The 22,500-nt window shown below is 43.9% G+C and overlaps 1 protein-coding gene across 19 annotated transcripts in view; it reads left to right on the forward strand.

Annotated features, from left to right (window-relative positions):
• Positions 1-22,500, forward strand: part of LOC130184336 (regulating synaptic membrane exocytosis protein 2-like) — a 34,596-nt gene that overhangs the window by 6,810 nt on the left and 5,286 nt on the right. For 5 of the 19 annotated variants that reach the window (XM_056400276.1, XM_056400284.1, XM_056400283.1 and 2 more), the window contains 23 exons: positions 157-391; positions 489-770; positions 4,573-4,637; positions 7,051-7,170; positions 7,255-7,354; positions 7,724-7,847; positions 8,329-8,375; positions 8,510-8,598; positions 8,695-8,730; positions 10,026-10,156; positions 10,395-10,566; positions 10,694-10,853; positions 11,055-11,078; positions 12,537-12,605; positions 12,945-13,080; positions 13,778-13,885; positions 15,034-15,084; positions 15,234-15,302; positions 15,395-15,454; positions 17,584-17,693; positions 18,064-18,096; positions 21,725-21,747; positions 21,839-21,936. In XM_056400276.1, the coding sequence (XP_056256251.1) occupies positions 157-391; positions 489-770; positions 4,573-4,637; positions 7,051-7,170; positions 7,255-7,354; positions 7,724-7,847; positions 8,329-8,375; positions 8,510-8,598; positions 8,695-8,730; positions 10,026-10,156; positions 10,395-10,566; positions 10,694-10,853; positions 11,055-11,078; positions 12,537-12,605; positions 12,945-13,080; positions 13,778-13,885; positions 15,034-15,084; positions 15,234-15,302; positions 15,395-15,454; positions 17,584-17,693; positions 18,064-18,096; positions 21,725-21,747; positions 21,839-21,936 (2,342 nt within the window). Of the gene's footprint in view, positions 1-156; positions 392-488; positions 771-4,572; positions 4,638-7,050; positions 7,171-7,254; positions 7,355-7,723; positions 7,848-8,328; positions 8,376-8,509; positions 8,599-8,694; positions 8,731-10,025; positions 10,157-10,394; positions 10,567-10,693; positions 10,854-11,054; positions 11,079-12,536; positions 12,606-12,944; positions 13,081-13,777; positions 13,886-15,033; positions 15,085-15,233; positions 15,303-15,394; positions 15,455-16,073; positions 16,242-17,583; positions 17,694-18,063; positions 18,097-18,879; positions 19,351-19,526; positions 19,604-21,724; positions 21,748-21,838; positions 21,937-22,500 lie in introns of those variants that run through there. The other 14 variants (XM_056400278.1, XM_056400286.1, XM_056400293.1 and 11 more) reach the window with 13 other exon arrangements.

The raw sequence follows: 22,500 nt of genomic DNA on the forward strand, positions 1-22,500 counted from the left end.
ATAATGATGATAATTATAATTAATTACTATTAATATAATTTTCATAATACCACTTTAATTGGTCATTTTCATCTTTCATATTGTTCCTGTAATAAACACTGCAGCCAGTCTTTTCTCTGATGATGACGTTGATCTTCATCTCCTCTCCTGGATCAGGACCATCCTCTGGACCAGTTTCTGGATGAGCGTGAACTGCAGCGGCGGCAAGAAGAGGAGTTTCAGGCCCGTTACCGCAGTGACCCAAACCTGGCTCGTTACCCGGTGAAGCCACAGCCGAGTGAGGAGGCCATGAGGATGTTAGCTCAAGTCGGCAGGGTCCGCCACCAACGTCGCCACAGTGATGTCTCCCTGGCAGCCGCCGAGCCCGACCACTTGACCCTGAGACACACAGGTAAGAATAGAACCATCTACCTGTTGGTGCCTCAATCACAGAGTATAGAATCATCAAACTGTTGGTGCCTCAGTCTGACTTCTATTTTTCTTCTCAGCTCTCCATCAGAATCGGCCTCAGGGATTGGTCGGATCTGGAGGTCAGAGGTCATTCTCTGTGGACCGTGCAGCCAATCACGCCAGCCCCACTTCTCCCCGCCGCAGTCCGTTATTGCAGCAACACCTGGACCCGAGTTCCGCCCACAAGAGGAAGCCAGCCAATGAGAGCACAGCGCAGAGGGCACGGAGGATGGGGAAGATGCATGTGATTGGTAGCTTCAGCAGCTCTGAGGAGGATCTAGTGACCACACCTGAGTACACCAGCTGTGACGAGCCTGACAGTGAGTGACTAAGTGCTACCTACTAACTACATTAGGCTATGTGGCTACATGCTAACTACCACATAAATGAAGCTAAATGGCTTCATGCTAACTGCTAACTACATGAGGTTGGTGCCTACATGCTAACAGCTAAATAAATGAGGGTATGTAAATCAGGCTAGATGACTGCATGCTAACTGCTAGCTACATGAGGCTAGGTTGCTACATGTTAACAGCTGCGTAAAGGCAGGTTAGCCTGTGTGATTCCGGGCTGTCACAGGAAAAATGACCAACATGAAAGAAATGTAGTGATATCTTTGATTGTTGCTCCAAAATGGTGGTCCTCACACTGTGACTGCTGCTACAACCTGTGTCTACTAACCAACCAAGAGGAATGCAGCATGAAACAATAGCTACGTATGTTTATCTATGCTAAAAAGTACTTATCTCAAGTTCTGTTTTCCTGAGCCACGAACAGGCCCACATTCGCTTCCTCCTTGTGTTCTTTGGATTGTTTTCCATAGACATTAATACCACTATTTCAAGGCCTCGATCCTTGCTTTTTACCACTGCAGTGGTGCAGGTGGATGACGCATGCTAATGACGTTTTATACAGTGTCAGAGCAGGTGAGTGGAAACAGGAACAGGAGACAATGAGAGAGAGACACAGAGTTTATGTTCTCTCTCTCTCTGACAGTAATTAGCTCAGTGTGATAATCTTCTTACAGCTGAACTCCATGTTCACCTCCGCACCCAGCCTGAGCAGCTTTACCCTGCACTTCCTCCAACTGACACCAGAGGGTTCCTACTAGAACTTGGAGAACCAAACACTGACGGATCACAACAGCCCTCTGAGGGTCTTACTTTACCTTAAGAGAGAAAAACACTTAAACAGGTTATGTGTTCAGCTGGGTTCCATGTTCTGCATGGTTCTAACCGTGGTGTATATGACTTCTGTGCTAAAAGCCCTGGTATGTGTGGTTCCTTTACTCTTCAGTTTTTAACAGTGTACATTAATCACCATTTAAATAAATGTGCATGCAGTTAGCAAAAGGCTGAATGAATTTTATTTATTTTGAACATGAAATATAAAAAAAACCAATGTTTGAAGAGGGGAAGTATACACTTATATATTCTTGTGTTTATTATAAACAATCCATTCACATACGGTTACATTTTTAGGTTGTAATGTTGGGTTAATAAGATCCACAGAGTCCTGCTGTTCTGTAGGGTTCCACAACTGTTCCCTGTGATGCTCTGCTCATTTCGCTGTGTGTTCTGTCTGTATTCTAAGGTTCTGCTCCTGTTCTGTTGCTTTCTCCTGCTGTTCCATTGATCTCAGCTACTGTTCCTTACAATTCAGTACATGTTCTATTTGGTTCTCCCAGTGTTGTGCAGGATCCTGCTGACTTTTTGAATGCTCTGTTTTATTGTTACATTTCAGAACAAGGTTCTGTTACTGTTCTCTAAGATGTCTACCTTGTTCTGTTATGGTCTGCTAATGAGTACTGCCTCTGTTCTGTTGCTGAGCTCGTTGCAGATGAAGTTGCTGAACGTGTTGCAGATGAAGTTGCTGAATGTGTTGCAGATGAAGCTGCTGAATGTGTTGCAGATGAAGCTGCTGAATGTGTTGCAGATGAAGCTGCTGAATGTGTTGCAGATGAAGCTGCTGAACGTGTTGCAGATGAAGTTGCTGAATGTGTTGCAGATGAAGCTGCTGAATGTGTTGCAGATGAAGCTGCTGAACGTGTTGCAGATGAAGTTGCTGAATGTGTTGCAGATGAAGTTGCTGAACGTGTTGCAGATGAAGTTGCTGAACGTGATGTAGATAAAGCTTCTGAACGTGTTGCAGTTGCTGCAGGTCATCTCTCAGGAAATCAGACGTCATGCTGACGAGTTAATCTGTTGCCTCCATGTCATTGGACCAGATGTCACCTGGTCAGAGATTATGAGCTCTGATTGGCTCAGAGGGTTCCTGGCTCCTCCTCTCAGGTCTGGAGGTGACAGAGCAGCCCAGAGTCTCTGCTGCTGCTGCCCTGAATACACCTGGACTTAAACAAGAACCAGGAGACCTTCAACAGACCATCAAACCTGACTGGTCCAGTCCCAGAGAACCTTGGAGGATCCTGGAGAACTGGTCTGAATGTCTGATCCAGATTAGAGAGGAACACCTTCACCTGGCTACTCTTGTACTGCTGGGCTGCAGAATCACTGTCTCTACTTCTGTTCAATTGGATTAAACGAGGAGAGTGTGGATTACCAGCCTGCCTCAGGAATCACTGCGGACATAAGAATAGAAGCAGAGACTGCAGGAGGCAACGCGACTGTTGACCAACCAGACAACAGTATGTCTGCACACTTGATAGAGAGCGTTGATCAACGTCTCTGCAACTGCTGGATCCCTGGTGATCTGGTGATCTTCTGGACTTCTTGGTGATCTTCTGGACTTCAGCAACTCTGATCTGGTAGAAAGTTGGGAGGAAAGGAGCAGGGTTGAGGGTGCAGTGTTGGCCCCAACCTGCTAACCTCCACCAGCTTTCAGTTTACAGTTTGACTAACCAGATCATTTTCAGACCTCCAGACTAACTGCACGCCAAGCTGCAGCTCAGGCTAACACCAGGCTAACTCTGAACTATCAGCTGTCTGAGTGAGAGTGAAGCTAGCTCTCTAACAAGTTAACAATGAAATCATAGACAAAAGATGGACTTGGTGTTTTGACTCAGTTAATCTGATTACAGACAGGAATGAACAGCTCTGCAGCCTGCAGGCAGAGCTCAGGGCAAACTGCACCCACAGATACAGTGAGGAGGAGGAGCTGCAGGTTCATCTCCTCCTTTTCATCCTCCTCCTCTTCCTCTGCTGAAGCCTCCTCCTTCATGGCGTTCAGTCAGACCTGTGAGTACTGAAGAGTGTGAGTGTCTAAAGCTGCTTTGACTCAGTGTAAAGACGGATTACAGCCGATATGTTGGGACTCTGTGGTGGACGCTTCAGACCCCCCAAGATCCAGAACCCCTCCTCCTAATTGTCTAGACCCTCATCTCCCTCAGCTCCTTCATTTCTGTTGAGTGTTGCATTGTGGGATATGAAGTTCAGTGATTTCATCCTAGTTTGTGTAATTTAGTTGTTTTTACAGCGCAAAATTACAAGGTGGTGATTTTACCATCAGGACATGTGTTGGCATGGCAACATGGGCTTCTTCAGTCCGTGTTTACTGTTGGTTGGACTCAGAGTCAAATGATTTGTTTGGATCTGCTTGCTTTGATGTACGTTGTCTTGTGTGAGTCCTTGTCTCCTTGAATCTCTACAACTGACTCAGGTTGCCATGGTATCCGGTGTTACACAACGTTACTCAGTGTTCAGACATAAAACCAATTTGGTTAATTTTTGTCCACGTTCATCCAAAAAAGACTAGTTATCAAAATTTATAACCCGAAAGTGTCTCCATCTCATCACAGAGGGGCCGAGTCTGATCACGTGACGACCAACAGGACTGTGATGGAGGATCTGGTGTCGAAGTGAAAAGCTCAGCAGATACAGAGCTGACACACGCTTTCTCGTGAAATGTCTGCTGTATCAGTAGCACTGGTGTTGTCATGAATTTATGACCTGGTGTGTCAATGTTTTCCATACTGTGACATGTCCGCATCAGACACAGGTGAACTATACCAGGTTGAAATGTCACACAAATGTCCTTTAAACAGACTGTATCTGCAGAGAACTGAGACAGTGGCAGGAAGCAAAAGTCTCTGATGAACTCAGTCCAACTTTATGTTTTTAATCATGTCTGACCTCTGACCTCTCCTTCTGGATGTCTCGTTGCCAGGAGACATGGACAGCCAATGGTGGGATCATGGTTCCTGGCATGGGGAGCCTGCGCCCATGTCTATGGTAGGACTAAGCCCCCCCCGCGCACACACACATACACACTCACACACACGCACACACACACCCTATCAGGCAACAGTAGGGGGAGTAATAGGAAACTAGCCAATGATGAGACAGCTTTTCTCCTGTCGCCTACTCCGAACCAATCATACAAGCTGCAGCAGAGTGAGATGGGCGGGGTGTTTAGGTCAGAGGAGGAAGCTGATTGGCTGCAGCAGCACCACGCTGAGCGAAGAATAGGTACAGGTGAGGACGACGAGGTTCTACTCTGTTCTCCCCCCTTGAATGATGATGTCACAGCTTAGAGGGCCAATCAGGACTTTGCACTGCTTGTCACCAATCAGCATCTTGGGGTTTAGAGCTATAGATTCAGATTCTCTGGTTTCTTCTCCTGTTGTTTGTTCTGGTTTCTCCTTAGTCCACCTTCTTCACCTGTGTGGCATCACTGGTTTTCTCTAGAACCTGACAGGTACAGGGGTCTGCAAAAGTTTGGGAAAATTTCATATTTGAAATATTTTTAAAAATTTATGAAATAATATATACAAAATAATAATAATGAAACCAGGTTCAGCTGAATCAGGTGGTTCTCAGTGGTTCAAACAGTCATTCACAGGCTGTAACACTTCAACAACATTGTGACTTCATCAGAGTCACAGTGGATGAAGATGTGAGGAGCCAATGAGAGCACAGGTTGAACATGTTTCAAATCTATTGGTTACTGAATCCAAAGGTGTGAGTTACAATAGTGTCTGAGTGCCACACCCCCAACACCAACACAGACCTGTAACACTGACAGTCACAAAGATGCAAACATCTGTCAGTATGAGAAATCACAGGAACCAGATTCAGGTCCAGAGGACTCCACTGTTTTCCAGAGTCCATATAACCTCAGTGACACTGCAGAACCGAGCTCAGCCTGTGTGCAACATCCATGTGTTATGTTGTGTTCTTATGTTGAGACATGCGAATATTTTTGTTTGTCAGACATGAACCACACCACAACATACAGACTACATGAGTGCTGCTGCAGTTAATGAAGGAGTTCATGGAGTGTTTGTTGTAGCGTGAGGATGTGTTAAGTCTTTTGGTGTCTGTTGAGTTATTGGGTTGAGTTAAAACTTTAGGTCATGTTTAAAGGTGATCAGTGGAGGCTCAGAGCTGATATCATTTAGAGATGGGTCACCTTGAGGACATGAATGTTTCTGACCCTGCCTGTCAGAGGAGAGAGGGAGTGGTGGTGACTGGAGCAGAGTTCCTCTTTGTAGGTAGAGCCGTCTGAAAGGTTGAGAGATACATGATGGAGATTAACCCTTCACTGTAGATCTTTTACAGCGCTGCAGTTTCTGTGTGATCTCATGAACTGAACAATAGGAATATTGTCATTGACTGTTTAAGATGGTCTCACTCAGCTTTAGAAGTGTGGTTCTTCCTCAGGGTTTAGGACAGACAGTAGTCTCTATAGTCATGTTGTTTCCTCTGTCAAGTGTAAGGTAGAGAACGTGGACAAAGGTTTCCTGCTGGTCCACAGTGAAAGACAGACAGTCTCCTCTATCATCTCTACATGTAAACCAGTCTTAGACAGAAATGTGTTTTGGGTTATAAATGAAGTTCTCTTCTACAGACTCATAACAAAACAAACAGGATGGTGCACTGCCCACAGCTGTACCGTAGGATCACAAGTGATATGAATCCAAGTACTTAAAGAAGTTCATGGTGAGACAGTGTAAGATAAACTCACGAGGAGGTTGAATCCTGTCTGGGTATTCGATGAAGGAATGGCTGAGAGATCACGTATGCATGTACACAGGTTCTGCACATCAGAGGTGACCAGGATGTCACTTTGTTCTTATCTGAATTTATAATAGTATTTAGTACATCATCAGTGTCCCCAACAAAAGGAAGGACACAAAAGGAAGACTACCAAGAGAGGGGGACTGATAGCAGATTTATGTACTCTGAAAAAACTGCAGGTCTGACAAAGCCCCCCCACCCCATGACGACTGCAGCTGCAGGGTGGAAACTTTTGCAGACAACTGTACACAATCTCAGGTGATATTATCACCTGCTGCAATCTCACAGATCACTCAACATTAGTGTGTATGTGGTCTGAACACTCCCTCACTCGCACGACTTGAATCAACTTGAGTTTGATGTTGTTGGGAAGAAGACAGAAACACTTTCTCTCTACGTGTGTGTGTGTGTGTGTGTGTGTGTGGGTGTGTGTGTGTGTGTGTGTGTGTGTGTGTGTGTGTGTGTGTGTGTGTATGTATGGTTTTGTGTTTATGATAAATGTATTGAATATTAATTCAATCAATCTGATCAGATTCATCTTAAAGCTGATTGGACTAAACTTTTGTTGTTTGATATTATTGCTGTTGCTAAGCAACCACACATGTTTACCGCTGTGACTCCTCAGCAACCAGTCACATGGCAACCATCCAAGGATGGAGAGCGTCTAATTGGTCGAATTCTGCTGAACAAGAGGATGAAGGATGGGACAGTTCCCGCGGATACGGGGGCGCTGCTGGGACTCAAGGTGATGAACTCTCTTCTTCCTGTTTATGCACCTCTGACCTCAGTGTTGAGTTTCATGCCTTGCTCATGGGCAGAGTGTTTTCAGGTTGTCGGTGGAAAGATGACGGAGTCTGGTCGTCTCTGTGCATTCATCACCAAGGTGAAGAGAGGAAGTCTGGCTGACACCGTGGGACACCTGAGACCAGGTATACATGCTGGACTCCAGGGGCGTGGATCAAGCTCTCTTTGGTTTTCCTGTATCATGGAGCTGGCTCACTTTTAACTTGGGTAGATCACCATGGTAACCGGGGTAGATCTTACAGGAAGCTGACAGGGACAAAAGAGTTTACAATAGACAGAAAGAGCAGAAGATATAGACGTCAGGTTTTGATCTGAACCTCTGTGCTCAACCTGCAGCACAGGTTACCATGGGGATCTACCCCGGTTACCATGGTGATTATCTGGCTTTGTGTAACAGGCCCAGAGAGAGAAAATGCCTTTAGTGCATCACATGTTAATTATAGCCAATCACATGTGACACGATCTCCTTCTTATTCTTCCTCTCTGTGGTTCAGGTGATCAGGTTCTGGAGTGGAATGGTCGGGCTCTTCAGGGAGCCTCGTTTAACGAAGTATATAACATCATCCTGGAGTCCAAACCAGAACCACAGGTGGAACTGGTGGTGTCCCGACTCATCGGGTGGGTCAAAGGTCACACAGGTTATGTTAATGAGGATTCAGTAACACTTCCTAGTTGAGATTCAACAATTCAACTGTTTCACTAACCCCAACCATTAAATGGTTTACCTGCTGTTTGTTGAGTATTCACAAATTGACAAAATGTTAGAAATACTCTGTAAATACTCTGTCGGAGGAAAATCCAAATACAGTTTAACTGAGGATTCTTGGGGTTTTCTAAACTATGACAGAAAATGTTGTCAGATCTCCAGATGTAGTTAATCAGAGAGGGAGACAGGAAACAAACATATTTACCTGAGTAAGAGCTCTGCGGACTGTTCACTATGAACATGAATCCTAAACTGACCCACATCCACCCCACAGACTTAATACATCTGGATCTGCCAATCAGTCAGCAGAAACAACCTCAAATACATTCAGAAACAATCCTGATTAGTTCTGTTAGAACGTCATGTTAACACATTGTGATTTTTGTTCCTCAGAGATGTTTCCAGAACAACAGAGAGCTCCCATGTCCAGCTGGACTCCAGTGAGTTTAATACACAACAAAACTACTGCAAACTCAAAACCACCACAGACTCAAAACCAATCTGAGTCTGTAAGAACTGGACCTGTTCTCTGTTTTATAAAATAAATGAGTTCTTCTGTATGTTCTATGTTCAGGTTCCAGTTCCTTCGACTCTCAGAAAGTTGGTCCGTCCATCTCTGTCACATCTCCCATGAGCCCCAGTATGCTGTCCGGACAAGTCTCTGTAAGTTTGCCCATCATGCACTGCATTGCCACAAAGTCCACAGCCTATTAGCAGTCAGTTAACAGCCATCTCCATGGTGATGTGTGTTTGTTTCAGACTGTGAACAGGCGTCCTCTGGTTCCTCGAATTCAGGTAAACTGTAGAACACAGAGCAGCTAGATACTGTTAGTAATTGAGCCCTTGTAGAGTCCTTAGTTTTTAATTAGTGTTAGTGATGTCATAGCTCCGTCCCCCCGAACTGGTGACAAAGGACCTGGTGTCAGTAGTAGAGGGTTCTGTCACGGTTGAATAAGGATCTATTTCTGTTCCACTGAGCTTTCCTGTTCTGTAGGGCTCCTATGTTGTTATCAGGGTTTCTTCCTCTCATCTTTTGGGTTCTATTTAAGTTCTGAGGGTTCTGGGTCAGGCTGTGCCACTGTTCAAATGATCCATCTCAGGTATTCTGTGGTTCTAGGACTGCTGTGAAGGGATTTGGTTCTGTTCTCAATGTTCTGCTCTATAGGGTTCCTCTGGAACAGAGCCAGAACCCCTAGGGACAGCAAATAGTTTTTATGCTTTCCTGCTGGGTTCCATAACTATTCAGTTTCTGTTCCCAGACCTTTGGTACTCTTTAGGTTTCAACACTGTTTTCTTTGGTTTCTCCTCTGTTCTGCAGTTCTCTGTTTCCTTCTATCATTCTATAGTGTTCTATGTTCTATCCTGATGAGGGTATGTTGGGCTTTGCTTGTTTTCTAAAAGTTCTGGCCAAGAAGGTTCCCTTTTTTTTCTCTTTTCCACAGACTCCTAATATTGTGTTAGGTTCCACATCTGTTCTCTGTGGTTCTCTGATGTTCTGTAGGGCTCCTCTTTTGTTACCAGGGTTTCTGCTTCTGTTCTATGTGGTTTTTTACTTCAGTTTTCTGGGTTTCTTTTGCTGTTTCATTGACCTCAGCCACTGTTCCAAATGATAGGGCTTGTATTCTATAAGGTTCTATATGGTTCTCTATGGTTCTCTATGGTTCAGTTTGATTGTGTTCACCTTTTTTCTTTTGTGGCTCCTTTACTGTTCTTTTGCATTCATCTGCTGTTGTCAAGGGTTCCGCCATTGTTCTACAGGGCTCTACATTATGGGTTTTTTCTGGGTATAGATTTATTTGTTCTACAGGATGCACCTTGATGCTATAGCATTATTCTAATTCTGAGGGTTCTGTTGCAGTTAAACAGGGTTCTACTTTGTTCTATTACGCTATCTTATTTGGTGCTATTGTACTCTTTGGGTTCCCTTGGTTGTATCGAAGACTGCACCTTTCTGCACGGTTGAACTCTTCACTGTTCTGCTGAGTTCTCCTCCTGTTGCCGGGGGTTCCTCTGTTGGTCTACTGGGTTCCTCTACAGCTGTTTGGGGTTTGTGTTTAATGCTGTTGTTGATTTAAAATCTGTTTTTACAGGTGAAGCTCTGGTATGATAAAGTCGGTCATCAGCTGATCGTCACGATTCTTGGAGCTAAAGAACTTCCTGTCCAAGATGACGGCCGACCCAGAAACCCCTATGTAAAGATCTACTTCCTGCCAGACAGAAGGTAAAAACAAAAAGAGTGAGTCAGAGTCCAGAGATTTAATGGACCAGGACATGTCAGCTGGTGATGAGAACATGTGTTGGTTTAGGTATATGTGACATGTCCAAAGATATTATTCTCAGTGGCTCAGTTTGATCTGGTTCTGCTGTATAACGTGAAGAACCTCTTGTCTAGTTCTTTATAACTAAAAGTGATTGCTGCTCTATGATTGGCTGTTAATTGCCCCTTCCTTTCCTTGCAGTGATAAGAGTAAGCGGAGGACGAAGACAGTAAAGAAGTCGGTGGAGCCTCGTTGGAACCAGACTTTCATGTACTCTCCGGTCCACCAGCGGGACTTCAGAGAACGGATGTTGGAGCTGACGGTCTGGGATCAGGCCCGGGTGCGGGAGGAGGAGAGCCAGTTCCTGGGAGAGGTCAGAACACATGTAGAACATTCAGAAAACATAGAGCATTTCATGCTTCAGATGTAGTCATCTTAAATGAGAATCTTCTAAGAACCAGTTTGCATGTGTTCTCTCTGTATGTTCTCTGTCTCTTTAGGTGCTGATAGAACTGGAGTCGGCTCTGTTGGACGATCAGCCTCACTGGTACAAACTGCAGCTTCATGATGTTTCCTCTTTGCCGCTGCCCAGTGCCTCCCCCTACCTGCAGAGGAGAGGACTGCAGCCTGAACACAGTCAGCCCAGCAGGAGGCTGCAGAGTGAGAACACACACTCTGAAAATACACACTGATCCTCTGTGTAACTCTGACAACATGAATACATTTTCAACAACAGCTGTGTTTAATCTATAACTGCCTCTGTAAAGTTTTTGTTTGTGTGTTTTTCTCTTTCATTTGTTTGTTTTTAATTTTGACTCATCTGTTGATTTGTTTTACTTTCCTCCCGTGATGCTTTTCCAGACAAAGGTCCTTACTATAATTCAGGTAACAACAGCTCTGTGTATGCTTTTGTGTTGTGACTGCTGACCAACTGTAGCTAATGCTAACTCCTATGGCTTTTCCCCATGTGATGCTAAATTAACAAGCTTCTTCTGTAAACCGTGCTGAAAGGAGGATTCAGTGTGTTTGGCAGAATATGTACACCTCTGAATTTTCATGTTTGGACCATTCAGTAAAATAATCTATGTCCATTTGTTCTCAAACTGCAGTAACAGAACTGACCAGGTCTCCTTAATTTTAATTCAAAGGTCCACGAGAGGATCCAAGTGGTTTTGAATAGAAATTCACAGGTACTTGTGGGGACACTAAGGTGGAACACTACCAGTCTTTGATGTTCTTGAGAATCCTCAAATTGGTTCTAGGATTCCTTAATGGGTTTGCAGTTGTCTTAAAGACTGGGGGGTCTTTGAGGGGTTGTTGGGATTTCAAGTTCCTTAGTAAGGTCTCTGTGGTTCTTGATGGGGCCTCCAGATATTTTGTATTGAGCTTCTGGATGTGCTTGAGAGGTTCCCAGTGTTTCATTTTAGATTTTCACAAATCTTTTAGAAACTTTATAAGTGTCTTGGAGATGTTCATTGGAGAGATCATTGTGGCGGTTTTGCAGATGATTGACAGTATCCTAGAGGTCTTAGGGTCCAAGTATTCCAGCTGTCTCCAAGACAACGCCACGGGGTTTGAGAGATTGATGTGCATGCAGAAACCCTACAAATGCAATGTCAGAAGTTCTTAAAAGTTTCTAGAAGTAGTAGTTTTTAAGGTGGGCCCAGTGATCGCAGAAAGACTGATGGCTTTAAGGGGGCCCTAGAGTCCTTCAGAAGGATTTATATGGACTTCAGAGGTCCTTGAGAGAATCCAAGCAACTACTGAGTTTCACAGGTCCTTGTTGGGATTCTAGAAATCAGTGTCAAGGGTCTGTAATCCTTGAAGTGGCCCAGTGAAATTTAATGTCTAAAGTCCCCAATAATCCATAGGGGTTTCCATGTGTCTTGTAGGCATTCATGTGGATATTTGAGAGGTAGATGGTATCGAAGGGGCTATTTAAAGTCAGTGGTCTTGGCTGGGGATCTAGGAATCCTTGTTAGGAGTTCTGAAGGTGCTTGTTGTCATTTCACCAATCTTTAAGTAGCTCCAGTCCAGTAGTTCTTAAAAGGTCCTAGAAGTGGTTAGGGCTTTTTCAGTAGTCTTTGATGTGGTCCAAAGGATCTCTGAAAGGTTTCAGGGGAGTCTGAGGGGTAAACTCAAGTGAAATGTGTGTATCTGTCCTTTTAATGTTGATGTGTAAACTCAGTTGTTTCTTATCTCCTTGTACTGTTTCTGTTTCTGTGTCAGATTAGTTGACCTTCCTGTAGAGGATTACAGAGGAGCTGCTTACAGGCTTAAACATCCTCTCTCTCTCTCTCTCTCTGTGTCTCTGTGTCTCTCTACCTTTCGTTCTTTCTGCAGGGTCTCAGAGGATCAGTGACAGTGAGTTTTCAGATTACGACTGTGAAGACGGCATCGGGGTGATATCAGGTGAACTCCATGTCCCATCATACACTGCAACACCTGCAGCTTATTGTTAAAGCCCAGTCTGAACAGAAGACATCAAAGTGAAATTCATTTGCATGTCCTGGTGAAACAGAGCTAGTTTTAGAACTATCACTTTAAATTCCCATTTAAAATATTACCTTTAATGATCTGATCAGTGTTCTCAGTGTTCTCCTGGATAATAAAAGTGCTCATGGTGTTTCTACTGAAATTAACTGACTTCGCCCTGAAGTTTGACTGTGATAAAAGCTGGTCTGACTGGGTCCTGCAAAGCACTCAGTCAGGGTTGATGGTTGAGCTCCGGCTCTGTTTCTTTGTGTGCAGACTACAGACAGAACGGGCGAGACTTCCACAGTTCCACCCTCTCAGTGCCGGAGCAGGTGATGTCGTCCAATCACTGCTCTCGATCCGATATGGTCAGGATGAGGTCTCGGTCACCGAGCCAACCGCCTCCTCACAGGTAACCAGCCGCTACTGAGCGCACTCTGTGTGAGTGTGTTTAATATAATATATATAGTATATACAATTTATGATAATGAGAGATGAGGAGAGATTAGGATGATATGAATTGAGATAAGAATGAGAGAAAACACCAGACGACCAGATGACATGAGGTTGAGGTGAGAGACCGTAACGAGTTAATATAAAAATAAAACAACGATGCAATGAAATAAGACAATATGATATTGAGTGAAATGAAATGAGATGAGAATATGCAATGAGTAGATATTAGATTATATATAAAATCAAATGAGACCAGAAGAAGTTAGAGGAGACGAGGTGAGAGGAGATAGGTGTAGGTAAAACCAGATATAAAAGAGATTAAATAAGATGATAAACTGAGATGAGACCAGAGGGGACCAATGAGAGGATGAGATGAGATTAGGTTACTGGGACCTGACAGGGACTTTATTATTGGGTTTAAATGTGTTTCTTCCAGTTTGACTGAAACGTGAAAAAACTTTATGCATGTGAATTGATTTACCTGATAGTGTCCAGGCATCCAATCAGCCTTCTGAAAGGTCTCAGCTTCATTTTACACACCTCCTGACCCTGACCTCTGACCTCTCTGACCACTCTGACCTCTGCTGATCTCTGACCCTCTTTGCCCACTGATCTCTTTTGACCTTTGCTGACCTGCAACCTGTGGTTGCCAGCGGCAACCCTCTGTACCCGTTGTACCGGGAAGATGCCGTGCGGCTGTTGCGAGGCTCCAAACTGAGCCGAGCATACTCTGATGCCGGCCAGTACAGCAGCCTGAACAGGTAACCATGGCAACACACAGCACAACACCTGACCTGGGTCACCTGGACATCAGCCAACCAGCACACAGCCTAGGACACTGTATGATAATGTGTGCAAGGAGAATATCATCTTATCAGATCACAGCAGGGAGTCAGTATCAGATACATCTGTAAGGTAAACCCCGCCCCTCTACTACAGCAGGACCAATCAAACAATATGCAGCAAAGACTGTATGAACTGGTCTGACCCAGGTATGAACCAGGTCCCAGGTCAGGACTAGGTGTTGTGTTGTAGTTCTGGTTCTAGGACTGGTTGTAGTTCTGTTGTAGAACTGGTTTTAGTACAAGTCTAGTACTTATCGTATACATTGTATACTAGTTATAGCACTTGTTATACAATTACTACTAATATTGGTAGTGCTGCTGGTTTTAGTACTTTTAGTAATACTGTTTAGTGCTAGTTGTTCTCCAGTGCTGTGTCTCAAATACAGTCAGTACACTCACATGCAGTATGCTGTGTACACATTATACTGACATGTAGTACACTGTGTACAAAAATACACTCACTGTGTAGTTTGAAATCACGTTGGTGGCCCCTAGCCTTCTGCTATGTAGCCGAGATGGCGACCATTGGGGGTGAGTCGTTTTCACTCAACTGTTTGTTTTGAGTGAACCATCCAGGTACCTGTAGTTCACTGCATTTGCAGAACATGAACAGAGACACAGCAGTTGTTTTAGTTCTGGTTGTACTGCTGGTTTTAGTAATGGTCATACTGGTACTAGTGCTGGTTGTAGACCTGATCAAAGTACAGGTTTTAGTACTGGTTTTCAGTACTGGCTATTCTACTAGTACAGGATGTAATACTGGTTAGTAATGCTCGTAGTAGTGGTTTGATTACTGGATATGGTACTAGTTTTAGTCCTGGTTGTATTCCTGGTTGTACTTCTAGTCTTGGCACTGGTTTCAGTACTGTGTGTAGTTCAAGTCGTTCAGGTATTAGTACAGGTAATGATGCAGGTTATAGTTTCATCATTGTTTATACTATGGCTACTTGTTGGAATTATACTGCTTTTATTGGTTATAGTGCTGGTTTGAATCCAAGTTCTATTCCTGGTTGTATACAGTTTGTAGTACAGTTGTTTTTGACTGTCTGTTTCTGTGTATTCAGGAGATCACTGAGGAGAATGTCTGTTGCCAACTCTCTTGATTCTCATGACAGGTAATGCAGCTTCTGGATGAAGAATTGTAGTAGTAGCAGTAGTAGTAGTAGTAGTAGTAGTGGTGGTGGTGGTAGTAGTACCTATCATCAGTGTCATCAGTTGCAGTAATTGTTGGATAAGTCATCACATTCTCGTCTCCACACGTTAGATATTTTAATGGTCCGAACCACACTCCCTGGACAAACCACATGATGAATGGGAGCTGTGAGGACTACAGGTGAGCCTCGGGGTTTATGGGTAATGTAGTGTAGAGGATAACGTTTTTAAGTTCATTATGTTCTAGAGTTGTGACGTCTTTCTGTTCTTCAGTCAGGACTTCATCCCAGACTTCCCCTACGAACCTGACGCCTACGACGAAGAACTGCTGAGGTAACTTGACTGACAGACAGTTTTCAGGTGTAAATGTAGTTTTTCAGTGTCACCTCCTCCTCCGCCCCTCCATCCAACCTACAGTTCTTTCTCAGTCCAGAGTACACCAAGTTCAAATCTGCTCTCTGGGTTTATCTGGAGTCCAAACTCTTGATATCAAGAGGACACAGTGTGTCCAGTTTGTAACTGAGACACCAGAGTTCTGGTGGCATCTCCATCTGAGCTGGGCTCAGTAACTCAACTCAAAGATCACTTACAGGATCAAAGACCCGGTTCGTCTAGAAGATGGTCTGGTCTAAAGAACAGCTCTGTGAGGGTGTCATTGTAACTACAATTTATTCTCAGGGGAACATGCTGCTGATCTCACACTGTTCACCCTGGGATGATGACCATGGATGATGGGAAATGTAGTGTTCAGTTTTCTTTTTCTTGGGTTTTTGATTTCCAGCCTTCAATGCCTTACACTTCCTGTTTACCCTAACCCTCCTCAGGTACAGTACAACCAGCTGATCTGCTGACAGCAGCCTGATTCTCACGGAGATGTGACTAATAAACCCATCTTGCAGGTGCAGTGGTTGTCATGGTGACGGTGGGTGATGGTTGTCATGGTGATGTGCAGGTACAGTCGGGGGATGGACCGGCGGGATTACTATAGTCGCTCTCGGTCAGCTGACCAGCGAGCAATGGTGGACCGACCCGTCTACACGCGCTCGCACTCCACAGACCGAGCTGACTCTGTCCACCTGAGGCCCAGACGCTCTGCCCCCTCCTCACCTGCCCTTACCAGGTGACCGACAACTGATCGATCAGAAACCACCTCCGTCTCCATGGTGTTTGCCGACTGTGGTTTTTTTATCCTCAAAGAGAGGCATGACGTCAGTCTGAAAACCTGTCATTGTCTTCGATTCTCAGTCACATGATTTCTTTTCTGTTGGGTTGAATTAATCTTTTCTTTTGCACATGTTCACCTTCATATTATTTTTGTTTCTTGCTCTGATTCATGTTTTTTTTAACAGCATGCTGGTGTTTGTTGTTTGTTGTTTATTTGTTGGTTGCTTGTTTGTTGTTACACTGCATGAGTCTCTGAAGAGATTCCCCAGACTAAACTTTTGTAGTCAGGTCATTGTCCTGCAGTGAAGTCAGGCTGAATCTAGACCTGCAGACTTAAAGACTGAGCCCCTGCAGACTTTGGTCTCTCATCCTTTTGACCTTACTTGTTTCCATGGAAATTAATTAAAAGAAGTGGTCAGAGCAGGAAGTGGAAATTAATTTGTGCATTTGTGGGAACATGACTGTCACTCTGTGAGTTTACAGGCTCAGAGAAGTGTCATGGTTTGCTATGGCAGACACTTTTTGTTAGTTTTGTTTTGGAGTTTTTTGCACTTCCTGTTTTATTTTGTATTGGTTTCCTTGAGTGTCTGTGTGTTGCTTCTTGTCATGGTCCTGTTTCTGTGTAGTGATTGTCTGCCCCGCCCTAATGTGTTTCACCTGTGTTCAATCATCCTTGCCTCCCTTGTCTATATAGTCCTTGTGCTTCCCTTTGTCTGTGTCGGTTCGTCCCTTTTTAGTTCAGGGTTTGTTCACGTCTGTTCGCGTCACGTTCATGCCATGTTCATGTTTAGATTTTGGATTTTTGTTTAATAAACCTGCCTGCACCGTCTCCCATGTGTTAGCTGCATTTGGGTCCTACTTACCTCGCAAAAACCCTGACAGAGAAGTCTGGACGTTTTGAATTCAGCCTGAAACTGCAGCAACAGGAAAACATGGCTCACAGTTCTGACTGACCTAAATCAGTCCTGGTTCTTTATCAGATGAATGGACAAGACATGGAGAACAGTGCAGATTCTTTGTGCCAAATACCCTGCTCATCAAATCAGTCCCTGTAACCATAGAGACACTGTCGAGTGATCAATGTGTTGCTCATTGGTGTCTTCACCTCTCAGGGCCACAGAGTATGTTATAGCCACTCACCTGCAGCAAACAGAGTGTAGCATGGTCCAGCACAAACCTACATTAAAAAAAAGCCTTAATCTTACATTACTAATGACTATAACCACTTTGACCTCTGACCTTTGACCTTACTTCCCTCCTGTCAGGTTGGTAGTTTGATTTCTGTCTTTGTCCAACAGGGCTAACCCTCGAGGTGGATCTACCCAGACGAGTCCATCAGGAACGCCGGTCTGCAGCCGCCGAGGACGCCAGTTGCCTGCTGTCCCGCCCAAAGGAGCTCTGGACAGAAGTATGTCTGTTAGAGATGTTAGTTACTTGTCAGGTGATGCCTCCAACCAACCAGACAGCTACTGAGTTCATTGGGCAGGTTTTTCAGGGTTTATCAGTAAAAGCTTGGTCCTCTTCAGTCTGACAGGTGAACAGGTTTCTACCTTACGACCTCAGATTTATAATGAAACAGTCAGGAGCGGCAAACTGCTCTAAAGGTAACAAGTAAAATCTTAATGCAGAGTTTTAGGGCAAAAGATGAGGATTTTGTCTATTATGGTGGACAGTCTATTGGGGTTTACTGTGACATATAACTGTATCCTCGGCATAAAGACGGAAAGAGATGGCTCCCTGGTGGTTGTAGTGGTCTAACAGTGAGTTGTGTCTTTCAGATGGAGGAGAACCCTCTGACATTGTGCAAACAGGTACAGAGATCTGCGATCTGTGTGTAACAGTTCACCTGTTCCTTCAGCATAGAACTAGAACAGCTTTGCTTCTCTGTAAGACTTTATAGTATTTGTAGTCATGTACTGATCTGATATCAAACTATTGACTGGAGGTAACAGGTTGGGATTTGTTTAAGGAATATTCTACTTATTCATCACATTATGTGTCTCTTATGTGATCCTCTGGCATGCTGGTAGATGTAGTCCCTCCAGCAGGTCCAGGTTTCTGTCCCAAGATATCTTATCTCTGTCTACTTCAAACTCCACTTCCATCATTGTCCTCCTGGCTGCATCCAACTACCTGATCTCTTTTCATACACTCACCTATTTTTAGCCACTTTAAGAGATCCTGGTCCTGGTGGTTAGCTGGCTAAGAAAAGTAGCACATACATGATTTTCCTTAACCAAATCCTCCTGCTCGTCCTGGGGGATCCCTCCAAGAATCACCACTTTCATGTGGTAGAGGGTTTTGAGTAGCTCCATGACCTTGGGAGCTATGTTGTCGTTGGCAATTGTTGTTAGTTTTGCTACTAGACAAACTCATCCTAGATGGGTTGACAGATTGGGAGCAAGTCCAGAACCCTATTAAAGTAACAACTTTAGAAAGAAGGATTAGAGAGCTCAGGGCCCTCTCCAGGATTGTGCCATGTGATTGGTTAGCTGTTGAAACAGGTCATCATTCTTCACCTCACTGTCTGTTTTCATTCATTTTTCATCATCTTTTCTTTTTCATTTTCTATTTAATCTTTCACTGTCCATCAGTTTTGGCAACGCCCACCACAGGAGCACCAACTGCAGCTTTAGTCCCTCCCACTACCCACAAACAAGCCCCTCCCCCTGTCAATCACCAACCACCTCCTCTTATACGAATCCAAGCCCCGCCTCCTCCTGGACCCATCCAACCTCACCAACCCCCTGCCCCTGCCCCTGCCCCTGCCCCTGCACCTGCACCCGCACCCGCACCCGCACCTGTGCCTGCACCCGTACCTGTGCCTGTAACTGTACCTGCATCTGTGGCATCCCCTCCCCCACTTCCGGTCCAAGTCAAAGTCCTGCCCCCAGCACCTGCTGCAGCCCCACCCCCAGCTGCAACAACTGCTCCAGCCCCACCCCCAGCTCCTGTAGTCCAATCACAGCCACCTCTTCAACCAGACCCTCCCCCTACACCTGCCCCCACACCTACCCCTGCCCCCTCACCTGCCCCCTCACCAGGCCCGCCCCCTCAGACTCCAGGTGTGTACATCATAAGTTTGGTGTGTATAGTGATGAACCAGTCTGTCAACTAGATCAGTCCAGCTGATAATTCTGCAGTCACATTTGGATATCTCAGTCTTCATCATCATTGTTCATTCATTCATGTGTTCATCTTGGTTACATCATGCTGATGTCATCACACCTGTGCGTGTCAGAGCCAGACAGACGTTCAGCGACACCTGGAGGGACCAGAAAAGGCAAGTCAGTCTCAGCTTGATCTGATGGTGCGTTCAAGTGATCCTTGTCAGCTCGTAAACTGATCCGGTGTTGTTGAGTACTGGGATTTGACCCCTGACGGTTTAACTGGTTTAGCGTCAGATGGATCACCTGAACAGAGTGAGTGTTCAGAGTGCTGCTGTAGTCTGACCAATCACCTCTCTCTGTCTGTCATGATGTAGAGGTCACATGGGAGGACCAGCAGAAAAAAACTGCCAACGGTAATGTACCAGCTGTTAGCCACACCCACCTAGGGGCAGACAGGTAGCTCGTAGAGAAAGTGACACGTTTGTCACCTGATAGATGTTGATTAGAGGAAGTGCAGTAGTTAGAGTTGGTTTGAATTTCCTGTCTGTGCCACTTTTAATTCATATACACATTTAGTCAGACATCCATCCTGCTGTTCATTGGTTCATGCAGTTATTCTTCCAAACCTTCCTCTCCTGGTCCGTGTGACTCGTTACTTCTTGGTTTGATTTCACTTTTATCCATCCATATGTCCAAGGGCTGGGGTATGATAATAATAATAAAATTAATAATAATAATAATAATAATAATAATAATAATAATAATAATAATAATAATAATAACAATAATTATTAACACATTAACTCTATTTGTAAAATGCTTTTCTGAACGTGGTTACAAAGAGCTAAATTAAAGAATGTGATAATTTTAACAAAAAGCAAGAATAAAAAGTAGTACGGGATGAATTACATAAAAAAATAAAATAATTCAGTACTGTAAAAGATGTAGAACTCATACAGGCCAGTTAAAGGCAGTATAAAAGGGTGTGTTTTAGCTAATGTTTCACAGTTTAGGTGGAGGGAGGATTTTGCATAAATACACAGTTGCAAAAGAGGGGATTTTTCGGTTGAGTCGATGTGAGTGGGCACCCTTGCATGTTTCACCTCAGGAGGTCAGAAGTTTTGCTTGGAGTCAATAAAATATCCTTTATAAGTGAAGTGAACTGTATTATTGGAGCAGCTGGAACCCAATGAAGGGATAGTAAACTGGAATCATTTAAAGCTTTGCAGCTGCATTTTGTACAAAGTGCAGATAATTTAGTGGTTTTTTAATTGAAACATAATGATCTTAGTGATATCAGTGTGTGAGTGATTAAAATGGAAAAATTACAAGTCATCCAACACTTCTAAGAAGTCCTTTAGTCAGACTGCTGATGTCAGTACAGTTGACAGGAAGATACAACTGTGGATCATCTGCATAAAAACAAGATATATGTAGTGTAGATGTAAAACATACTGACTGTGGATGAAGATAGACTGAAGTCAAAGATGTTGCATTTCTGCAGGTTTATGCTAAATTACTGCCTCTTTTAATGTCGGATTTATTACTGTTAAATGGGCATTGTCATTGTAGACTCGACTCATGTAACCAAACTTAAGCCTGTTGTTTGATACCCAGCCCTCATCCATACATTGTTTTACCCATCCGTCCCATCCCTCCATCTATTCATCCTTTCCTCTCTCCTGTCCTGGTTTGTGTGAAGTGTATTGTTTGTGAATCATTTCTTGTTTGGTTGAATTTCTTCTTTCGTTTTACGTCCATCCATCATCTATCTGTCCATCGTTGTCATGTGAAGGGGAGGTGTTACCACTGAGCAGAGAAGGTAGAGGTCCTGACTTTATCTCTTTTTTATTTTTTATCTGAGCCACTGTTTTGAATTGAAACTTCATTTCCACTTTGACTGAAGTGCCTGTTTTGGCTTGTTGCAGGTGATTTTCATCTGGTCAGCAGATGTTTTCTGTTTTTCTTTCGATTCAGTTGTTTTTTCACAGATGTCTTCAGAGTCAGTTTGAATGTGAAGCTGAAACTCTGCTCTACTGTTGGTTGATCTTTCTGTTTGGTCATTACTCTCTGTGATGTCAGGAACGTGAAGTTATCCAAGTTGTCATTAAGTCAGCCTGTTATTCAGGACAGAAACGTTTTGATGTCACTTTTATAAGAGAATTTTTTGTACCTGAGCAAAAACCGAGAATCTAAATATATTTAAACACATCACCACAGGATTCAGTGGCATCACTGTTCAAAACGGTGACATCACTGGTCTGAAACCTGAAACTATGACACACTATGAGTGTTGTGATGAACTAACTCTGCTGTTCTGTCTTTGCAGGTGTGATGAAGGATCCATCGAAGGTGAACAACATATCATCAACATATTACAAAATACTGTACAGATACCACTGGTGATGTCACACACCTGCTCACCTGTCCTCTGTCTGTCCAGATGAGGGACAGCCTGTCCTTTAAATCATCAGACAGTGATGTCAGTGATGTATCGGCCATGTCCAATGCCTCCGACACTCGATCTATCCGCAGAATCAGGTGAGACCAGGAACCAATAACAGAGCAGCTTATTTTGTTGATATGCCCTCTTGTCCTGTTGTACTGTTAGTTTGTCAGTCTATGTTATTCAGCAAAGAAAAATTAAATAAAAATAATACAGATTTTTTTATAATGCACACAAAGCTGCTGAATACTTCTGTAAAAATAAAAAAACAACCTCTGAGGAGCCTAAAGGTTAAAGCACCAACAACAAACCGCAGGGTCCTGGCCAGATGCAAACTTTTGCCACATGTTATTGGCCGTTTCTTTCCTGTTGCCTCCTGTCAGCTCCACTGTCGGGTGTCTGACAGGCATAAAATGGCTGAAATAATAATAATAATAACAATAATGGTAAACAAGGGTTAAGATGCTTTCAGGCGAGGTCACCACCTCCAGTGTAACCATGACAGCAGAAGTGAGGAAAGAGGGAGCTACTGAGTTTTAAACCTTTTCAACTGACTCACAATGTAGTCATGACAACCACAACATGTCAGGATATAGCAACAGTAGTGTAGTTTGCTAATGACAAACTATCCCAGTCAAGGCTGGTTAAAGTGGGCAGGT

Source organism: Seriola aureovittata, chromosome 16 (genome assembly GCF_021018895.1).
Source record: "Seriola aureovittata isolate HTS-2021-v1 ecotype China chromosome 16, ASM2101889v1, whole genome shotgun sequence".
NCBI lineage: Eukaryota > Metazoa > Chordata > Actinopteri > Carangiformes > Carangidae > Seriola > Seriola aureovittata.